Here is a 20,551-nt window from a genome sequence, read left to right on the forward strand (position 1 = left end):
CGCTTGCTCCTGGGGAGGAAAGCAATGGCAAATCTAGACAGCACACTAAAAAGCAGAGACATCACCCTGTCAACAAAACTGCGTAGAGTCAAGGCTATGGTCTTCCCAGCTGCAATGTATAGCAGTGAAAGCTGGACCATAAAAAAGGCTGAGCGCCAAAGAATTGAGGCCTTTGAACTATGGTGCTGGAGAAGACTCCTGCGAGTCCCTTGGACTGCAAGGCGATCAAACCGGTCAGTCCTAGAGGAGATCAACCCTGACTGCTCTTTAGAAGGCCAGATCCTTAAGCTAAAACTCAAATACTTTGGCCACCTAATGAGAAGGACGGACTCACTGGAGAAGAGCCTAATGCTGGGAAAGATTGAGGGCAATAGAAGAAGGGGACGACAGAGAATGAGGTGGCTGGATGGAGTCACTGAAGCAGTAGGCGTGAGCTTAAATGGACTCCAGAAGATGGTAGAGGACAGGAAGGCCTGGAGGAACGTTGTCCATAGGGTTGCGATAAATCAGACACGACTTCGCAGTTAATAACAACATCTGAGTACTTGTTAATTATCAAAAACAGATAGTCCTTGGCTTACGACTATCACTTAGCGACCGTTCGAAGTTACAATGGGACACACAAAAGAGACTTACAATCCAGAGTTCTGAGTACCACACATTTCCATGGTCACAAGACTGCATTTCAGGAACTTGGCAACTGAACAAACAATCATTTGTGGTTTTTCCAGTGTCCTGTGGTCATGTGACCACACTTTATGACTTTTTGCCGAACACCAGTCTTTACTTCCAATTTTTGGTAAACACATACATGCCATGGTTATTCACTTAACCAGTATCACAAAAAAAGTTGTAAAATTGGATTGGCCAGACTCCATTATTGTAAGTCAAAGACTAGCACGTTACATTTAATGGATAAGGAACTATATTGCTGTCATTAGTGTTTTGTACGTTTTTCATAATAAATCCCCCAAAACAAAAGAACAGTTAAATGCATCATACTTAAGAATCTACTTGGCCATTAATACAATTCAAAACTGTCTACATAGCTGTCTAAAAAATACATTTGACTATTAGTTTGTTTACTAACCAAAAAATCAAAATTCCAAAGTAAAGGTTTAATATACTTCTTTACAGCTTAAAAGATTTATCTCTGACATTTCTCCATATTTTGGTATAACAACTCATGGTTATCTCAGCACTAACTAAACTGCTCAACTGATTTCTGTTATATTTTGCTTTCACACAAAAATGAAACTAAGGAGTATTGCTACATACTCCACCTTGAATTACCTGGTATCTTGGTAAGTAGCAAAAGCCTCATTATTTTTACTTTAAACGTCTAATTATTTTGATTTAAACAGTTAAAACAACTGTTAGCCATCAATGTATTATTGTCTAATGTTAGATATGTAATGAAGAAATATAACACTGAAGTGATTTATTGAATCTTATTTCAGTTCATTAGTTTTCTTTTTCTTTCTGCATTAAATATAACCTTCAGATGCACTCACAACCATAACCATATAGCCCCAATAAAATTTGAATGAATTAGAAGATAATAAAAGTTACTAGAATGATTCAGAGGCTAAGTAAAACATGAAAGAACCAACATTTTTCAAGTCACTTTTACACAAGAGATACGCCCCCAAGTACATAAAAATAAAAAGAATAACTAGTTTAACAACATTTTAAAGAATATAGGGCATAAGATTCTGACAGGAGAAATCTATCAGAAATAACTGCTTTTATGATCATATGATTTTTCATATTTCCATATGACATGGAATATAAGAGAAAATTGTATTACTGTTTTAAATACTTTGGGGCAGCAAAAGTACACAACAGGCAAACAGATAACATTTGAAAAGGTTTGTTCTTAGGTTTTTCTTTCTTCTACATCAAATATTGAATATAATTTTATTAATAGTAAATTAATAATTAGTACTATTAAATAGTAATAACTTTATTAATTATTGACATTATTGAAATGCAGCATGATATATAACACTGGGTGTAATCAACCCAAAGGGAAAATTTGGGGCATTCAAAGTACTATAGTTTGATTTGAATTAATAAATGAGAACAGACAACTTGCCTTTCTGTTTTTTCAAGATTTGTTGAAACATTGAAATAGTGTCTGCTACTGGAAGAAATCAAGAGGTGCAGTATGGTGCCTTTCGTTTTCAAACAAGTCCTACATCCCAATTTGGCTATTTATGGCATTTTAAAAGCAACTATAATGTGACATTTTTGAGACCTGGCAACTGAAAGGCATTTTTGCAACTGCTTATCACGCAGATTTCAGTAGACGCCACTGCAATTCCAGAGAAGTCCCTTCAAGTGCCTATGTGTAGGCTCTTGCAACACTAAAGTTATTGTGCCTGACAGTCAGAGACAGAAAGCTCTAAACTGAACAAATTATCTATGCTGTTGAGCTATGTGCCACACAGTAGTTGTGAGAAACAGTGTACAAATACAAAGGACAAGGGAGAAAAGGTATGCAATAAAATTACCAAGCTCAATAAAAGCATTGTCTGTTGTCCAAAAGAAATCAAAGCACATTCATGCTGAACTGAACTGCTCAATTTATATTCCACATTTACAATTTTAACTGGATCATTCAGTGTTACATCCCATCAGCTGAAACATAAGGAACAATGCAAATAACCCCTGAAACACAAAACTATTTCTAATAATATACCCAGGTACAATTTGGGGGAAAATCGTTTTTTTAACTTGTATTCATTTCTCAAGAGATTTTACTGAGTTTTGCTGCTTACTTTACATTTCAATTTATCATTTAAATAGGATTTTAAACTTTAACAAAAAAAATCCAAGATATTTAGGTAACCTGGTTTAAATTGGATTAAACATGTGGAAAGTTCCAGTTTAGACTTGTATTTTAAAAAGGACATCCATCTGCCAAACATATTAAATTGAGACTTGAAAAAGGGGAAAGAAAGGAGTGAAATCTAATTGGCTATGAAGTTAGGTATCACAGAATCACATAATCCATGTGCTGTTATTATTATTATGCCTCCTACTTAATTCACAACTAATAACACTTCAATGTCCAGAAGATAATCATAGTGTATATAACCAGTTAAATCTTGTATTTTTATTTTGTGACTGTGGTGCTACATTTTTGGTTTCCAAATAATAATATTTTAAGATTCTAGTATGTAAAAATCCTGGATAATTTCCATTTCAATATAAATACTATTTTGCCAAATGACTCTCAGCACTTATAACGCCCTTAGCTTATGTTTCAAAAACATCATTTTACTTGGCAGGTTACCATTCAAAAGCTCCCTTCTCTGAGCAAAAATTCTACAACATACATGCATTAAATTACCATTATAATCTTGGGTAGTATTTAGTTAATAGTAATTTGTTGAAGGCACAAATAAAAAAAATACTTCTGTTGAAAATTTTGTTAGAACAAACCAAAGGAAATGTATTCATGCTGAGAAAATATTGATATTAAATCTATCATCTATCATTTAAAAACTGATTTATAAGATAAGATTTAAATAAAACAAATTCTCATTAATCAAAGCAATGAGCCATCAAAACTAGTATCATGGACTAGCAAAATGGCAATGTTTAGTAGAAAACTGGCATGAACTAAATTCTAATCTGCTGGAAGCTTCTCATTTGTATTTTCTATTAAAAGATAGATGTGAAAAACTGTCAGAACAGATGTTATATATAGCTTCAGTCTATTTCAAGTTCAAAATAAAAAAAACAAATATGTTATTTCATTTTATGTTATTATAGCTATTATAGCCAAATTTAACACTATATTCATCATTACCAAATATTTTAAAGAAAGCGCACAGAGTTTGAAACAAGTAAAATACTTGGAATAATTTAAACAGAGTTTATAATTTTTAAACTATAAATAAAACATTTTATTTTAGCATTCTGCCAGAACATAATGAGATTGACTTAAGAATGTTTGTTTAAAAACATGCTTATTATAGCCAAGAAATCACTGGCAAATTGTAAGACATATGGTACTTGAGCATTTAATTTTTTATAAGATAGCAAGTGCACTTTTGCACTTCAATCAAGCAAACTACAACATCCTTGAAACAGTTATGTCATGCTCAATACACTTCAGTTGTTCAGACGTGCATAAAATATAGCCATTCAGTCATATTTAAATGTTTTTGTCATAACATTTTAATTAGAACAGAATGCCCTGTGTAGAACACTCTAATGAAAGCTGTATTTGCTTTGGAAAGACATTTTACAATAAGTCAGCTGCCTAGATGTCATTATGGCATTCTTTAGACTTGATAGTTATATGACTGAGTGCATAAAATGAACTATAATAAAGCTTGTACATAATCTGAAGCATATATTTAGATATTTTAATTCAATGAACAAGAAGTGCAATTACTGGATTTAGTATTTTCTACTTATTAACAAATGCTATACACTATGTTGTACTAAACTGCAAATAACCAAGAATATAGGGCAATGAAAATATTAAACATTCCCTTAACGTTTATTCCTCTTCCACAAGACTAAAGGCAATTCATCTATAAGAAGGAAAAGGGGGCAGAGAGGAAGCTGACAATAGATTGAAAGCCTTGGTGGAGCAGTGGGCTAACGCCTCCTTAAGTAACACCAGCTGCCTGCAATTATTGCAGGTTCGCATCCCACCAGGCTCAAGGTTGACTCAGCCTTCCATCCTTCCGAGGTAGGTAAAATGAGGACCCAGATTGTTGGGGGCAATTAAGCTGACTTTGTAATAATGCCGCTTGGGGTGTGTGTGAAAGCCCTAATAAGCAGGCATATACATGGAATGAAGGCTACTGCTAAGCTTGTAAGCCGCCCTGAGTCTTCGGAGAAGGGCGGGATATAAATGCAATAAAAATAAAATAAATAAAAAAATATATTTGTGAAGCTAGCAGGATTCTTGTATTTATATATCCATATATAATATATATAGATATATCATATATATGACTTGGCTGCAATTCTTCCTTTTTTAAAATTCAAATATTTAATAGCATCAGAGATAGAATAAGTTCCTTAATTTGGACAAATACATTTACAATATTTTCATAAAAGGAAAGTGATACAGATAAACCCAATAGGTTACATAGACTTCTCAGACAAGTCATAAATGTCAAGTGTCAATGTTAATATTTTACAAGGTTATTCTAGTATTGAAATGTTGCCTAATTTCAATCAATTGAGCTGCATCTGCTGCCTTTTTAATTGAAACTAGAGAAGCTATGATCTATGGGGTCATCCTTTCAGAGATACTTCTTTACCTAAACATAGAATGACCATGGGCAGATTGCTATGGGTTTGGTTTTAAACTTTACAAAGAAAACATCTTATTAAAGAATAAAGATGGATAGCAAAACAAATATAGATGTTTTTCATTTTAATAAGAACGTTTTGATTCCAGCATCTGTGGTTGATCTGCCATTCTTTTAAGAATACTGTTACATTTTCATTTCATTTTCCTTGGCTTAAAGCAACATATACCTATGTTGGAATATTGGTTTCTTCAAATAAATCAGCACATTTTCCATAATTTGTCCTTGTCCTTTATGTATAGTGAGCACAAAGCATAACTGTATTGATAAATACAATTCTTGGAATCATAACATGTTATTACTTGATAACATATTTGATGAGATGGGGCATATTTATTTACTTAATAAATATTTGTTTATGGATTTGACAGATTATTTGACCAGATATTTCTACACTGAGATGACAATTTAACACCTTCAATAGTTGTGCATTATCAGGTATCACCCACTGAGAAGTTAATACTTCAACTCTATCCTGCTTTAGGTCCTTCATAACCTCCCATTTCTGAAGACCATCTCCTGTAGAGAAGAAACATCTTTTATGCTCATTAAATGCTTTTTTTCTAGTGCATGTACCATATTTTTAAAGTGTTTCTACTGTAATATGGGCCATGAATTATGTCCTTCAGTACCAATTAATGCAGCTCTAGATCTTCATTTGAGTCTGGTTTTGGGGCTTGAACAAATGTTATCATAATCTTGTAGTCTTGCCTTCAATGCTTCATCAGGCCAGAGCAGAGTACAAATGAGGTAGACCTTGTTTTTGGTATTCTAAACTTAGCACGTCTTGAGGATACATAAAGCAAATTTAAATAAATTTAATTTACTGGTTGGGGTCTGGCATTAAATGCCTGATTGAATTATGGATTTGCCCTTGAAAAGCCCTAGAAGGATTCCCTTCATTCCACATTGTAAGGACTTCTTGGCACAAAGGCAATGGTACTGTCTGATGCTCTTCCAGACTTCATTTGCAACAGGTTTGTCATTGCTATATAAACTGAGGAGTTCATTAGGTAGAGGTTGAAAATTGCCCATCCTGACCGTTTCCATCATACAGCAAAACTGGTACTTTCTCCAAGAAATAAAAAGAGATGACAATAAAAGCATACTTTGGTCATGGCATCAATATCAGCAGAAATAATACAATGTGCAAGTTGTGCATTTTGCCTTGCTCTTTTTCTGTTGAGGTTTTTCTTGTTGGTAATTGTCCTGAATGGAGAGATCCAGCAATGGCTTCTTGAGAAGAGAATATACCATCAGCTGTTTCCAGGCTGGAGAAATTACATCCTACCTCAAAGACAATGATAACATTGCATGGAATTATCCCTTGGTCATCTCCCAAGCCCCAGCCAAGAAATTAAAAGACGCTTGCTCCTTGGGAGGAAAGCCATGGCAAATCTAGACAGCACACTAAAAAGCAGAGACATCACCCTGTCAACAAAAGTGCGTATAGTCAAGGCTATGGTCTTCCCAGTTGCAATGTATGGCAGTGAAAGTTGGACCATAAGAAAGGCTGAGCGCCAAAGAATTGAGGCCTTTGAACTATGGTGCTGGAGAAGACTCCTGCGAGTCCCTTGGACTGCAAGGCGATCAAACCGGTCAGTCCTAGAGGAGATTAATCCTGACTGCTCTTTAGAAGGCCAGATCCTGAAGCTAAAACTCAAATACTTTGGCCACCTAATGAGAAGGAAGGACTCACTGGAGAAGAGCCTAATGCTGGGAAAGATCGAGGGCAATAGAAGAAGGGGACGACAGAGAATGAGGTGGCTGGATGGAGTCACTGAAGCAGTAGGCGTGAGCTTAAATGGACTCCAGAAGATGGTAGAGGACAGGAAGGCCTGGAGGAATGTTGTCCATAGGGTCGCGATGGGTCGGACACGACTTCGCAGCTAACAACAACATCTCCCAAGCCACCTTGTTAACTCAGGAGGGCCCAAAATTTAACAATCATTATGATTGAGCTAGCAGATTAAAGAACCTCAGTGTTACAGAATTGAACTCAGTCCAGATAACTTTACAAATTTGTGCCATGGGCAACCCTATTTATGGCTTGGACTGCCCAGTCAAATTCTAACTCCAAGTTACTTTATCTGGCAAATAGCATTAATACTCTTCTCTGTGGTCCTGTAGATGGTTGTGTGGCAGAGAAATTTGCTGATTTAACATGTACAACAATTATAGTATTAGAAGTTGGACTAGAAGATCTCTAAGGTCCCTCCCAGCTCTATTCTGATTGATTTAAATCAAAGAGTTCTATATGGGCATGGGAATGTTCCTAACAGAAAGAATATGACTTGACTGAGGATTAGTGAAGCAGATTTCATCAGTATAGCAGAAAAGAGATTTTTTTTACAACTTAGGCTCAGGCAATTCATACTAGTAGGCGGGCCAAAAAAAGCAAATGTTCTGTATCTATGTACAGGGTAGGAAAGGCAGAAGGAACTAAGTACAGATTAACAATCTTTTAGATAAAAGACTGTCTAAAGTGATGGAAAAAGATCTAAAGTAATCCTTCTATCCAGACCCAACTGCCTCTTTATGATCAGTAGATCATGAAGTGTTGAAGAGCCAGTGACATCCCGGCACTACTGAATCATGGGTCAATTCAATATCTAAGTCTTTCCCAAAACCCTCCAGAACAGCCAAAGGAAGAAACCTTCCTAGTCTTAAGAGGTAAGATTTTCAGAAATGGTCTTATAGTAGGAAGCCCACCCTTGGGGTCCCTGATGACATTACTGGTGAGGGGGGGGAGGTACACAACCCATGACAAATAATTCCTTCTTAATATTAACAGATGAGCAAATTTCCCTCTTTCTCTACACACAGCTTTCCTTTGAGAATCTGAACTGATCCTATTCTCAGCTTTTATCAGCAAAGTGAGTACAAATTTTGTTTTGAATTAACAAAACAGTGTGGTAGTGAACAGATATGCCACAAAATGGAAGCACTTAAGTTTCTAAATAAATAAATTGATGCATCATGTATTTCAATCAATGATTAAAACAAATAATACAAAAATACCTTTTCCCACTTCATTCAACTGTACATAGAATACCAGATAAACACCAGTGTAGTATTCCTGTTGATTACTAGATCCTCAGTAATTTTCTGACGATTTAGGGATCAAAGAGCCATGGTGGCGCAGTGGTTAGAATGTATTACTGTAGGCTAATTCACTGCTCACTCCAGGAGTCTGATTCTGACCAGCTCAAGGCTGACTTCCATCTTTCCGAGGTCAGTAAAATGAGGATCCAGATTGTTGGAGGCAATATGCTGACTCTGTAAACCACTTGGAGAGGGCTATAAAGCACTGTAAAGTGGTATATAAGACTAAGTGCTATTACTATCAAGGAAAGCTTCCTTGATATCTGATATGGATTATTAAATTAATATAATCTTGTCTTCCTGACTGAAGATGTCCCAAACTACAGCTGCTGCAAGTTTAAACAACCCACAGTAAATGGTCCACAAGGTTTAGAATCTAGACTTATAGAACTGACACTAATCTCTATGAATAGTTTAAAAAAAATCTGCCCTCTTCTATAACAATTGTTCACATACCCAATGCCATCAGGAATTGTGGTCCATGTATGTTTCTGCAATTCTAACATGCAAGGAAAAGAAAAATATATTGCTATGAAATAGTCTTTGGTAAGGCTTCCTTGTGAATTTCAGAAGGCTGGTAAAAATGTTCCTCTATAGAAAATAGAGAACTATTATACTATGTAAAAATGTACTGCTGAAATGAAATTCATTATAAACCTTTATTCTGATTTTAAATAAAATAATAAATTCAGGTACATAGTTTTAAAAAGCTGTTTTATACATTACATATGAGCATCTTCTGCAAAAACGCATGTCAAACTCATATGAAAGAACTGATTATTAATCAGTTGTACAATATAGTAACCATTTGAATTTCAAAGGTAATTGCTAATCTTCTCCAAAAATATATAGTTTAACATTTAAAACAGGTTCAGTGCCAAATAAATTGAAGATAGCTAGTGTAATACCAGTTTTTAAAGAGAGCTAGCAAGATCTGGAAAGGGAATTATAGCCCTGCCACTTTAACATCTGCTTTATGCCACTTGACAGAAGTGATAATCAAAGAAAAAATAAATAGCTTCATAGAAGATCAAGCTTTGTTGAAGAAAAAACAGCATAAACAAGTCCTAATTTGCCAACCTTTCAGAGATTTCTAAGAGTAACAATAGGACCAGGACAGAGGTAACCCTGCTGTTACTATATATTTGGATTTTCAAAACGTCTTTAACCAAGTTCTTCATCAGTGGTTCTGAAACTTAGTGGTCATAGGATAAGAAAAAATGTTTATGGATTGCTAATTGAATAAAAATGCAAAAGAGTAATTAAATGGGTAACGTTTTAATAGAAGGACATAAGAAGTTTCTTGGAGCCAGTACTTTTTAAGATGTTGGCTTATGAATAAATGATAAATGGGGCATTTATCATGGGTTAAACGATACTGACTTCTGGATAATATTAAGCAGCCTGGAGTCGTAAGAACCAAGTGACTGAAGAAAGTCCAAAAGGATTTTTTTTTTTAATTTGGTAAATGTTTACCAAATGACAAATACAGTTTAAGTAGACAAAGCGATGCACCCTAGGGTAAAAACCCTAAATTCATACATGAAAACTGAATTGATTGTAGGTAACCAGAAAAAAATGCTTTTGGGGTCATAGTGAATGGCTAAAATTAATATTGTTGACAACTATTAAAAAGAAAAATTCCATGCTATGGATCGTTAAGAAAAACACAGAAAATTAAAACTGAAATTATTTTAGATAAATATACTGTGTACTTATATTTTATATAAATTGACTTTGCATTGGGATGCTGTATATTATCAACATAACACAATACATGTTTTAGTCCTCATTTCTATAAAAGTATTGCACTTACTTCCTCTTAAAGAAAAAAAAAATAAAGCTCACTAGCTTACCTCAAGGTCACAACTGTATTCCGTGCCATCCAAAAGCACAACTTTAGCCTGTACTATTCTGATCTTCTTAGCAGTTTTCTGAAGCACTCTTTCTACTTTGACTTCATTTGTTTGAACCTCTTTTGTCTCTCTTTTCGGATCTTCAGTGTCTTGCTTGTTTTCAGTAACTTCAGAAACAATTTCTTTGTCTTCTTTATCGGACTGTGCAAGGAAATGTATATTACCATACAGTAATATTATAGTTTCAGAATTGATCTTGTAATCAATGTAATCAAATGCAGTTTGATTTACTAATCAAATGCAAGTGCAGTATATATTTCAAATTACAATAGCAGATAATCATTATGTAAGTTTAGAATAGAATCAGGACAAATATTCCAAAACTCTATTGCATGAAAGGAGAGGAGACCGGCCACAAAGAACCTAAAGATATCATGACAAAATGATGCCTTGACTTCTTTCTAGAGCTCAGTTAGGTCTAGATATGAAGTGCAAATGTGTCTCATCAGTGCACATACAATCCAGATTGAGAGCTGTGAAACAGCTTCCGCTGAAAACAGGGCTACTGTGGCTTGAGAGAAGCACGTGAGTTTCCATGTTCATGTACTGCCTAAAATCAATTTTTTATCCATCAGCCTCACTCTTTCTTTAACAATGATTTACAATCAACTTAGAAAAAAAACTCATAACAAAGGAACCATATCACACTATTTTTTAATCTATGCTATATACAATCTGTGGAGCTCCCCTCATCCGGGATTTGATCAAGGAGGAACATGCGGATCTGGCATGCATTACAGAAACCTGGTTGGGCTCGGAGGGAGGGGTCCCTCTGACTGAGTTATGCCCTCCAGGTTTCTGTGTGCTACACCGGCCACGGGCTCAGGGTAGGGGCGGTGGGGTGGCGGTGGTTATACGGGAGACCCTATGTCCGCAGGAGACCACCGTTGTGCAGATAGGCAGGAATGAGTCCCTCCTCCTGAGGTGCGGCCCTCGGGTTCAGTTGGGCCTGTTGCTAACATACCTGGCGCCCAGCTGTGTGGCAACGGCCCTGCTCGGGCTGCTCAACACCCTCTCAGGGTTGACGGTGGAGTTTCCCAGGCTTATGGTTCTGGGTGACTTCAACCTGCCTTCCCTGGGAGGGTCATCAGAGTTAGCTTGGGAGTTCATGGCTTCCATGATGGCCATGGACCTGACCCAAGTAATTCAGGGCCCGACTCATGGGGGGGTCACACTCTCGACCTGGTTTTCTTATCTGGACAGTGGTTGGATAATCTGGGAGGGGGTTTGCCAACTACTGTCCCCCTGTCATGGTCCGATCACTATCTCCTGTGGCTGGTCTTCTGCTATGCCACCCCCTGTCGCTGGGCTGTGGAGCCGACCAGGTGGTTCCGCCCCAGGCGCCTAATGGACCCGGAACGGTTCCAGATGGCACTTGGGTCTTTACCTATCTCCCTCACTCACAGCCCGGCTGATGCCTTGGTGGATGCCTGGGAAAGGGCGGCCACCGAGGCACTTGACCGTGTTGTACCCTTGCGACCCCTGACCCGGCACAGATCCCGTTGGGCCCCATGGTTTTCTGTGGAGCTCCGGGAGATGAAGCGTCGGAGACGGGCTCTAGAGAGCGGTTGGAGGTCCACCCAGTCTGAATCGGACTGATTGCGACTAAGAACCTTTACAAGGTCTTATCTCGCGGCGATGAGGACGGCAAAGTCTAATTACTTTGCTGCCCTCATCGCGTCCGCAGATAATCACCCGGCCACCCTGTTTAGGGTGACTCTCTCTCTCCTTAATCAGGAGATGAGGGAGGAGCCCTTACAGGGGCGGGCCAAGGAGTTTAGTCATCATCTGGCAGACAAAATCGCTCAGATCCGGGCCGGTTTGGCAGAGTCTGACGTGGAGGAATCGAGCGGTCTTGAGCATGTTATCTGGACTGAGTTCGATCCTGTGACCCCCAATGACGGGGACAGGATCATGAGGAGACTGAGCTCCACCACTTGTTTATTGGACCTGTGCCCCTCCTGGCTGGTTTATGCGGCCTGGGAGAAGACACGAGGCTGGTTCCAGGCAGTAATAACTGCTTCTTTGAGGGAGGGTGTATTCCCTGCTGCCTTGAAGGAGGCGATGGTGAGGCCCCTTCTCAAGAAGCCTGTCCTGGACCCGGCGATTTTGAACAACTATCGTCCGGTCTCCAACCTTCGCTTTTTGGCGAAGGTTGTTGAGAGTGTGGTGGCGCATCAGCTTCCTCTGTTCCTGGAGGAAACTGATTATCTGGACCCGTACCAATCGGGCTTCAGGCCCGGGTACAGCACGGAGATGGCATTGGTCGCGCTGGTGAATGATCTCTGGCGGGCTCGGGACAGGGGATGTTCCTCTGTCCTAGTCCTATTAGACCTCTCAGCGGCTTTTGATACCATTGACCATGGTATCCTACTGCGGCATCTCAGGGGCCTGGAGTGGGAGGCACTGTTTTATAGTGGTTCTCCTCCTACCTCCTGGGCCGTTCGCAGTCAGTGTTGACGGGAGGGCAGAAATCTGCCCCTCGTTTGTGGAGTCCCTCAGGGGTCGGTCCTCTCTCCCCTCTTGTTCAACATCTATATGAAGCCACTGGGCGAGCTCATTCATAGTTTCGGGGTAGGGTATCATCAGTATGCTGATGATACCCAACTTTTTCTTTCCACCCCGAACCAACCCAGTGATGCCCTCGACGTGAAGTCCCGTTGCCTGGAGGCGGCGCGGGTTTGGATGGAGAGAAACAGGCTTCGTCTCAATCCTGCCAAGACTGAGTGGCTGTGCATACAGGCATCTCGGGTTAACCAGTTTGTTCCATCATTAATGATGTGGGGGTGAGGTGTTACCCCCCGTTGATAGGGCTTGCAACTTGGGCGTCCTCCTGGATTCACGGCTCAGTTTTGAAGATCATATAGGAGCCGTGGCCAGGGGGACTTTTGCCCAGGTTTGCCTGATGCGCCAGTTGCAGCCCTATCTGGACCGAGATGCCCTACGCACAGTCACTCATGCGCTCGTGACCTCCTGGCTAGACTACTGCAATGGTCTCTACATGGGGCTGCCCTTGAGGACCACTCGGAGGCTTCAGCTGGTGCAGAATGCAGCCGCACGAGTTGTGATGGGAGTCCCCCGATACTCCCGTGTAACACCTCTTATCCGCGAGCTGCATTGGCTTCCAGTTGCCCTCCGGGTGAGATTCAAGGTGCTGGTGATGACCTATAAAGCCCTAAATGGCTTGGGTCCGGATTATCTGAGGGAACACCTGCTGCCGACATTAACTCCCCATTGTCCTGTGCGCTCCCACAGGGAGGGCCTTCTTAGGGTACCGCCAGTGAAGGATTGCCGGCGGGTGACTCCCAGAGAGAGGGCCTTCTCTGTGGGTGCGCCTGCCCTTTGGAACCAACTTCCTATGGAACTTAGGACTGCCCCCGACCTCCGTTCATTTTGCCGGGACCTAAAAACTTGGCTCTTTGAGCTGTCTGGCCTAGACTGAGGGCTTTTTAATTGGGTTTTAAAGTTTTAACTTTTGGGCTTAAATTTAATTAATTGTTTTAAATTTATTTTAACTTTTGTATTGTATGGTTTTAATTGCCCTGTAAACCGCCCTGAGTCCTATGGGAATAGGGCGGTATAAGTCAAATAAATAATAATAATAATAATAATAATAATAATAATAATAATAATAATAATAATAATAATAATAATAATAATAATAAATATAACCTAGACATGGAACTGCAAGTCAACCGAGCAACTGTCTCTTTAGACTACCAATCTTAGAGAACAAATCTCTAGGACACTTAGTTAACCTGTTATTTTGAGACCTTGGCCTACCCAACTTTTGTTGGAATGCAAAAAGAAGCAAAGGAATTACAAGTGGAAGCACACACTTAAGTTTGTTCATTTGGAAATAATATCTAGTTACAAGTCTAGTTTTATTTCCTTCTTTAAGAATAAAAAACTATCTATCCAGTTAGCCTATTCTGCTTCAAGCAGCAAGCTACCTGCAGGCTTCTTAAGAGTCACAAATAGGGCACGAATGCAAAAGACTTTACAATAAAAGGAGCTACGAATGCTGCTACCTATCATAGATATTGCAGCATCTAAGCAAATTGCTTAACATCTATTTTCATATTTTTGAAAAAATAAATTATATAAATTAGGAAGACCTGAGCTGGGCAAAACTGGTGATGGATGGATGGAGGGGGAGGACCTGAGCAAAAAGTATTACAATGGAGAAAAAGCAAGGATGATGCAACCTGAATATGTTTTTCATAGTTGTAATTGGCTTGCAGATTAAAGTGCACCAGGTTGTGGAACACTGAATCATATTAATACATTACAATGAGAAAGAAACTGATTAGGGGGGTAACTACAACTCCAAATCCTTATTTTCCTGTTTTACAATGCTGATTATAGAAACCAGAACTAAGCAGATAAAAAGAGACTTTTTTGAAAATTGACATAAATATATTTGAAAAATTTAATAACATCATGAGGTTTGAAATAAAAAAATGTACCAAAGATACAAAATGTTTTACTTACCTACCCAAATCCTGGAGAAAATTTATCTACATGGTCTCTAAGAGTGACACCAATTTGATGGCAAATACAGGTAGTTTTTGCTTAACTGCCACAACTGGAAAGAAGCAGTTATTAAGCAAAATGTCACGTGACTACTTCACTCAGTGGCCAAAATCTCAGCATATTCAGTTGCAGTTACAAAGCAATCTTGTGGGTTTTTAAGCAGGAACACTCTCAGATAAGAAGCGTGAAGTGCCTCTCATTTTTGGCGAATGGCTGAAAAAGGTCCATCCTGAAATCCAAGGAGGATTTTGACACAGAACATCTGCAGCATGCGGCATTTACAGCCAGCTGCAGAAACAAGAGGGAGTCCTTTTGTCTCGATGCTGGCTGAAAAAGATCCTTCCTAAAGTCCAAGCAGGATTTTTGCATGCCTTGTACTGCAAACACTCCATGCCAAAATCCTTGGATTTCAGGACAGACCGTTTTTCAGACAGCCTTCAGAAACCAATGGAGACCTGTCATCAACCTACCCAACAACCCACAACATTATACAGTATTACTTGTCTCACTGTTTTTTATTTAAAGGTAAAGGTTTCCCCTGTCTGGTCGTGTCTGACTCTAGGGGGCAGTGCTCATCCCTGTTTCCTAGCCAAGGGAGCCAGTGTTGTCTGAAGACATTTCCGGTGTAATGTGGCCCGCATGACTATATGCCAAGACAAACACACAGTATGATTCATTGCAAAATCAAAGTACAATCTAGAATGAATGGCGTGAATTCGAATGACGTGAATTCATATTAACAAAAGTAAATGTAACATACAGTCATCCAGAATGTATGGACACATGGACTAAAATTCACATTATAGTTTGAAACAAAACTTTTACAAAATGATGTGTTGTTGGTACTTGACCGTAGATAAGACTAGCGAAAATATATAAAGGGATTTCCAATAAGTACTGGAAATGTAATCAAAATCCAGGTTCATTTTATCATATGTGGCGGTCTTGCAAACACATGAAAGCATACTGGATAAACAATGACAATGCAAAAAATATTTAAGATACAAATATTAATGAAACCTGAAGCTTTTCTTTTAGGTATAATGGACAAGCCAATTGAAAAACAATTTGGGATGCTATTCCTTCACATGGTGACAGATGTGAGGACTGTACTTGCCAAACACTAAAAAGAAAAAGAGATACCAACTGTTGAAGAATGGATTTTGAAATTCACTGAACTAGCAGAGATGAGAAATTAACTGCTTTGATTAGAGTTAATGGACTAGACAGCTTTAGAAGAGACTAGAAACCACTTGTAGACTTTCCACACCCTAAATATAACAAATGGTTAACAGAGGGATTTGAAGATTACTGTAATGTTTAGCTCAACCTGTTGACTTTTTCCTGTATATATAGGTAGGTACCCAGCCAGGGTGGATCCTACATATTAAATTTAATTGATCACTTCTTTTTCTTTGTACACTATTTTTTTTTCTGTTTTATTCTTGTTAAGATTGAATATATGCTTTTGTTTTCTTTGTATTTTATTCTCTATGATAAAACAATAATATATAAAAAAGAAAAGGTAACACATAACAGGAACCACAACAATGCTGAAGCCATTAAAGTGTGCTTCCTAAAGTTTTTTTTTTCTTTCTAGGATGTACCTGTGACTCAACATGTTTTTCTTCTTTATCACCACCCACTTCAGCTTCTTGAAGGTTCTCAGAAATGTCCGATAATTTTCCTTTAGATCGAGCTTCTTCTTCTGAAAGATGGCATTCTCCTTCCTCCACTGCTGTTTCTTCTTCTGATGCTAGATGCTCTCTTTTCTTAGTTTCATCTTTGGGTTCTGATACGCTGTATGATTTTTGTTTCTTAAGCCAGGGGGGGATAAAACGAGAAATGCCCTTTCCACCTGAGCTTTTAGGGCTTTTTTGAGTAGCTGTAGTTGGAAGGACAGGAGAACCTTCTTCTATTTGTTTCTGATCTTCTTGACTCTCTGGTGCATCCCCAGCATTTTCACTTACTGTGTTAGTCCTCAGCTTCTCTGATTCTTTTACTTCAGTATCTGAACCACCTTCAGTCGTCATAATCACTGGTTGCCCTAAAAATACAATATAATTTTTTTGTTTAAAACATTTTTAACAGATGACTTTTTGGTAATTCCAATCAATTATTTTAGGTCTCTAGATAAAGTACAGTATCAAAAACTCAATTTTGAGTTACTGAATCATTTTGCTAAAAATGCAAAAATATGCTGCAAAATACTAGTATGATGTATAGGTAATGAAAATTGATAATAAAATACAAAAAGTAGCTGACCATGCATACACATGTATATTTCAAATTTTAAAAGATTAATGTCAAATCTGTGTCCTCAGATGCATCATTTTTTTAGCCCCTACAAGTATAATTGGAAGCTGTTAACTATATGCATTTCCTCAAATACTGTTTAAGTAACACATTTCATTCTTTCACCTGGATCATCATCATTACTAGGAAAAATGTTAACTGAACTCAGTGGGACTCATTTCCAAGTAGACTTGTATAGAATTATACTAGCAGTGACGTCTAAAAGGCATTTACTGTGGGTTGTTTTCAGTTTGAATCTTATTGCGGTTAAAAGAAACATTTAATATACTGATTGAAAAATTGCAAAAGTTATAAAATTACACTTTGCATTTTTATATATCTTCTACGCTTGACGTATTGCTTGCAGTTATATTGTCTCTCAGTATTGTGGAAATAAGAAGGAAGTTATTTCCTGAAGGATACCTATCGAGGAAGACAATATGAATTTTCCTGAAAATTGTAGAACATGTCATTTTCTCTCACACACTTCCAGTTTGTTATTTGTCAACTTCTGAAATGGAAGTTTATGAAATAATTCATAACAGACACATTCTCAAAATTTAAAATATTGGATCAACAAGGTTTTCAAACAAGTATTTGATTCAAGCAGTCAGCTAGATTTCAGTATCTATGACTTTCTTCAAATATTAAACTTAGTGTTTTTGAGTATATTGTAGGTAGCAGCCAAGAGTTAATAATATTCAAAATACTATTAAGTTCATATACTGCTAGCCTGACAGGATTCATTGGTGCAAAACCTTTTGACTCAGTTATAGTTTACAATACTATTTACCCAGGTCTTGCAATCTTACAATATATTCACACCTACATTATACTTTAAAAAACTGCCATAAGTAACTACTAGTATTTTATTGCAGTATATTGATTGCTACATGGGGCATTTTCTAAAAATTGTTGAAAATCTAACAACCAGGTTGAATTGCTTTTACATAATTGCTGGCAACACTGTACAGCTCAACAGTTTGAGACAAAGATTTCTGATAAGACTGAAACAAATTCTAAAGCCAGGATTTCTTTTCCAACCAATTTTCTTTCCAAATCTTATTTTTACTAATTAACACTAAAGTATATATTCCCACAAAATACACTGAACTAACTTTGTAAATGGTAAGCAGGATACCTTATACTTCCTATTGGAAAGCATATACAGTTTTGGATGCTTTCTGCATAAAACAGAAGTATACTGCTCAAAAAAATAAAGGGAACACAAGATAAGACATCCTACTATTAAATACAGTACATTGTGTTGTTTAAGTGTTCCCTTTATTTTATTTTTTGAGCAGTATATTACTCAATGCCCCAAAACCTTCATATTTCAATAATAAATTTGACACAGGAACTTCAGAGGGAGATTGGCAAACTAAGAACTGTGGCAAAGTCCAAGGACAGATGAGTAAACCAGTTCCTCGAAACCATTTTAGCTAAGGACAAGATGGGAGATTGCTCACACGTGCTCCTCATGAGGAGGCTGCAGGACAGCAGTTTTCCAGGAGATGATGGGATCGCCATTTTCTTTCAATCATAGCAGAGTTTTTTAAAGAACACTAAGTTTACTTTCTAGTCACTTTCAGAAAATGCCTGTTAACCATTTTAGAGCTATTACAGATCTTTGGAATAACAAGTTTGCCAAGTCTTCTTTAGGTATTTTCATCTCTGAACAAAAGAAAAATTAATTATAAGCTTAAATTTTAAGCAGAAGAAAAAAATACAACTTGATGTCAATTAATATTGGAAATTACAAAATGACAAAAAATATTAATACAATAAAAATATTAAAAAGGATCCTTGAAAAATGGAGCAAGAAATTAGTAATCACAATATCAACGTGGTTACTAATGGTGTCTACTTCTATGTACAGACTATGTCTAAAGGTCTTAATGAAGGAAGGATAGATGTGGAATAAAATAAGATGTAACAATACATTTAGCATTTCTTATAAATTCATTACATTTTAGTAAAAATGCTTGTGTATCACTATACCATTTTTTGCAGCTTTAAACTACAGAGTATATCATTTCAAAGTTAAAAGGTATGGTTTTGAACTACACTATTTGATTTATTCTAAGATGAATAACGTGATCACTCATTATACTATACTCATATTAAAACTGTGTACATAAACTTAGACTATTGGTCAAAAACACACTTTTATTTTGCAACAAACTGGAAACAATTCATACTTTCCTATTACTGAAAATTCTATTTCAAAAGTTTTTTGACATATTTATTTAATTTCTACAGCAGAAGTTATATACAGTTTTAGGGAAATCAAACCAGTGTATTTAATCAGTGGTTTGCAAGTCTTAGACACTACGAATTATGCAGTTATAAAGACGAAAATCCAGTCTCTGTAATGAGTAAGAATAGTGCTACCCAACCCCCAACTTTGCTGGATAATTCAACCTTAATAGAAAATAGAAAATGTTTTCCATTCCTTTCATAAATATGTATGAGATAACCTTGTTTCCATTTATCTAATCTCAAAAGAAAACATGAAACAAAGCAATCAAAAACAATTAACCATGACATGTCTAGTTACCAGACAAATCTGCTGCTATTATTCAGTTACTGAAATGAACACAAATTTGGACTGAGGAACTCAAAGCAAATACGGTAATTACGCAAATACTCTTAATCTCTTCTACAGTATACACAAACTGAAAAAACCTAGTTTCTAGTCTTTCTAGAAGCAACAATTCCCCCAGTCAAGGAATGCTGGCTGGCAGGGACCAGGAGACATGCCTTCTCTGCCATCGCCCTTCCCCTCTGGAACATTCCCTCTTGAGAACTGAAGATGACCCCAACCTGATGGCCTTTTGAAATACAGTTGTAATTTGTAGCAGTCATATAATCAAAATATCCAAGTGACTGGATCTGTTTTTCTGACATTTTTCATGGTGGCTGTTCAGCAAATTGTTAAGTGAATCAGGTGGTTGTTAGGCAAACAGCATAGTTGTTAAGCAAAGCCATTCTTCTGAATGGGGTTTTTGCTGGAAAACGACAAAAATGTGGGCAAAAAAAAAGTCACAAATTGTGGCTCTAAAGGTTAGCCAATCATGTGGTAAACATTTTACAATGCCCAGAACTGCTTTATATGCCATTCTGAAACCATATAGTTGTAAAACAACTGGTCATAAGTTGAGGACTGCCTGTATAATAGTTTTAAACAAGTAGCCAAAAAAAAGACAGTAGTATAAAGATTATACATTATGCCAGCCTTGAAGGTAATCCAGTAATTGCATACTGATAATCCTTGATTTATGACTATTCGTTCAAAGGCTGTTTCAGTAGCAGCGGTGCTGAATGAAGGGATTTACAACTGATCTCCAAAAT

General features: G+C 37.4%; 1 protein-coding gene across 5 annotated transcripts in view; it reads right to left on the bottom strand.

The window, feature by feature from the left end:
* Positions 1–20,551, bottom strand: part of EPB41L2 (erythrocyte membrane protein band 4.1 like 2) — a 95,694-nt gene that overhangs the window by 50,355 nt on the left and 24,788 nt on the right. For all 5 annotated transcript variants that reach the window (XM_083379931.1, XM_083379932.1, XM_083379933.1 and 2 more), the window contains exons 2-3: positions 16,510–16,949; positions 10,307–10,507 (exon numbers count right to left, since the gene is read on the bottom strand). In XM_083379931.1, coding sequence (XP_083236057.1) covers positions 10,307–10,507; positions 16,510–16,935 — 627 coding nt within the window. In that variant the 5' untranslated portion in view covers positions 16,936–16,949. The remainder of the gene's footprint in view (positions 1–10,306; positions 10,508–16,509; positions 16,950–20,551) is intronic.

The sequence above is a fragment of the Vipera ursinii genome (genome assembly GCF_947247035.1).
Source record: "Vipera ursinii genome assembly, chromosome: 1".
NCBI classification, from domain to species: domain Eukaryota; kingdom Metazoa; phylum Chordata; class Lepidosauria; order Squamata; family Viperidae; genus Vipera; species Vipera ursinii.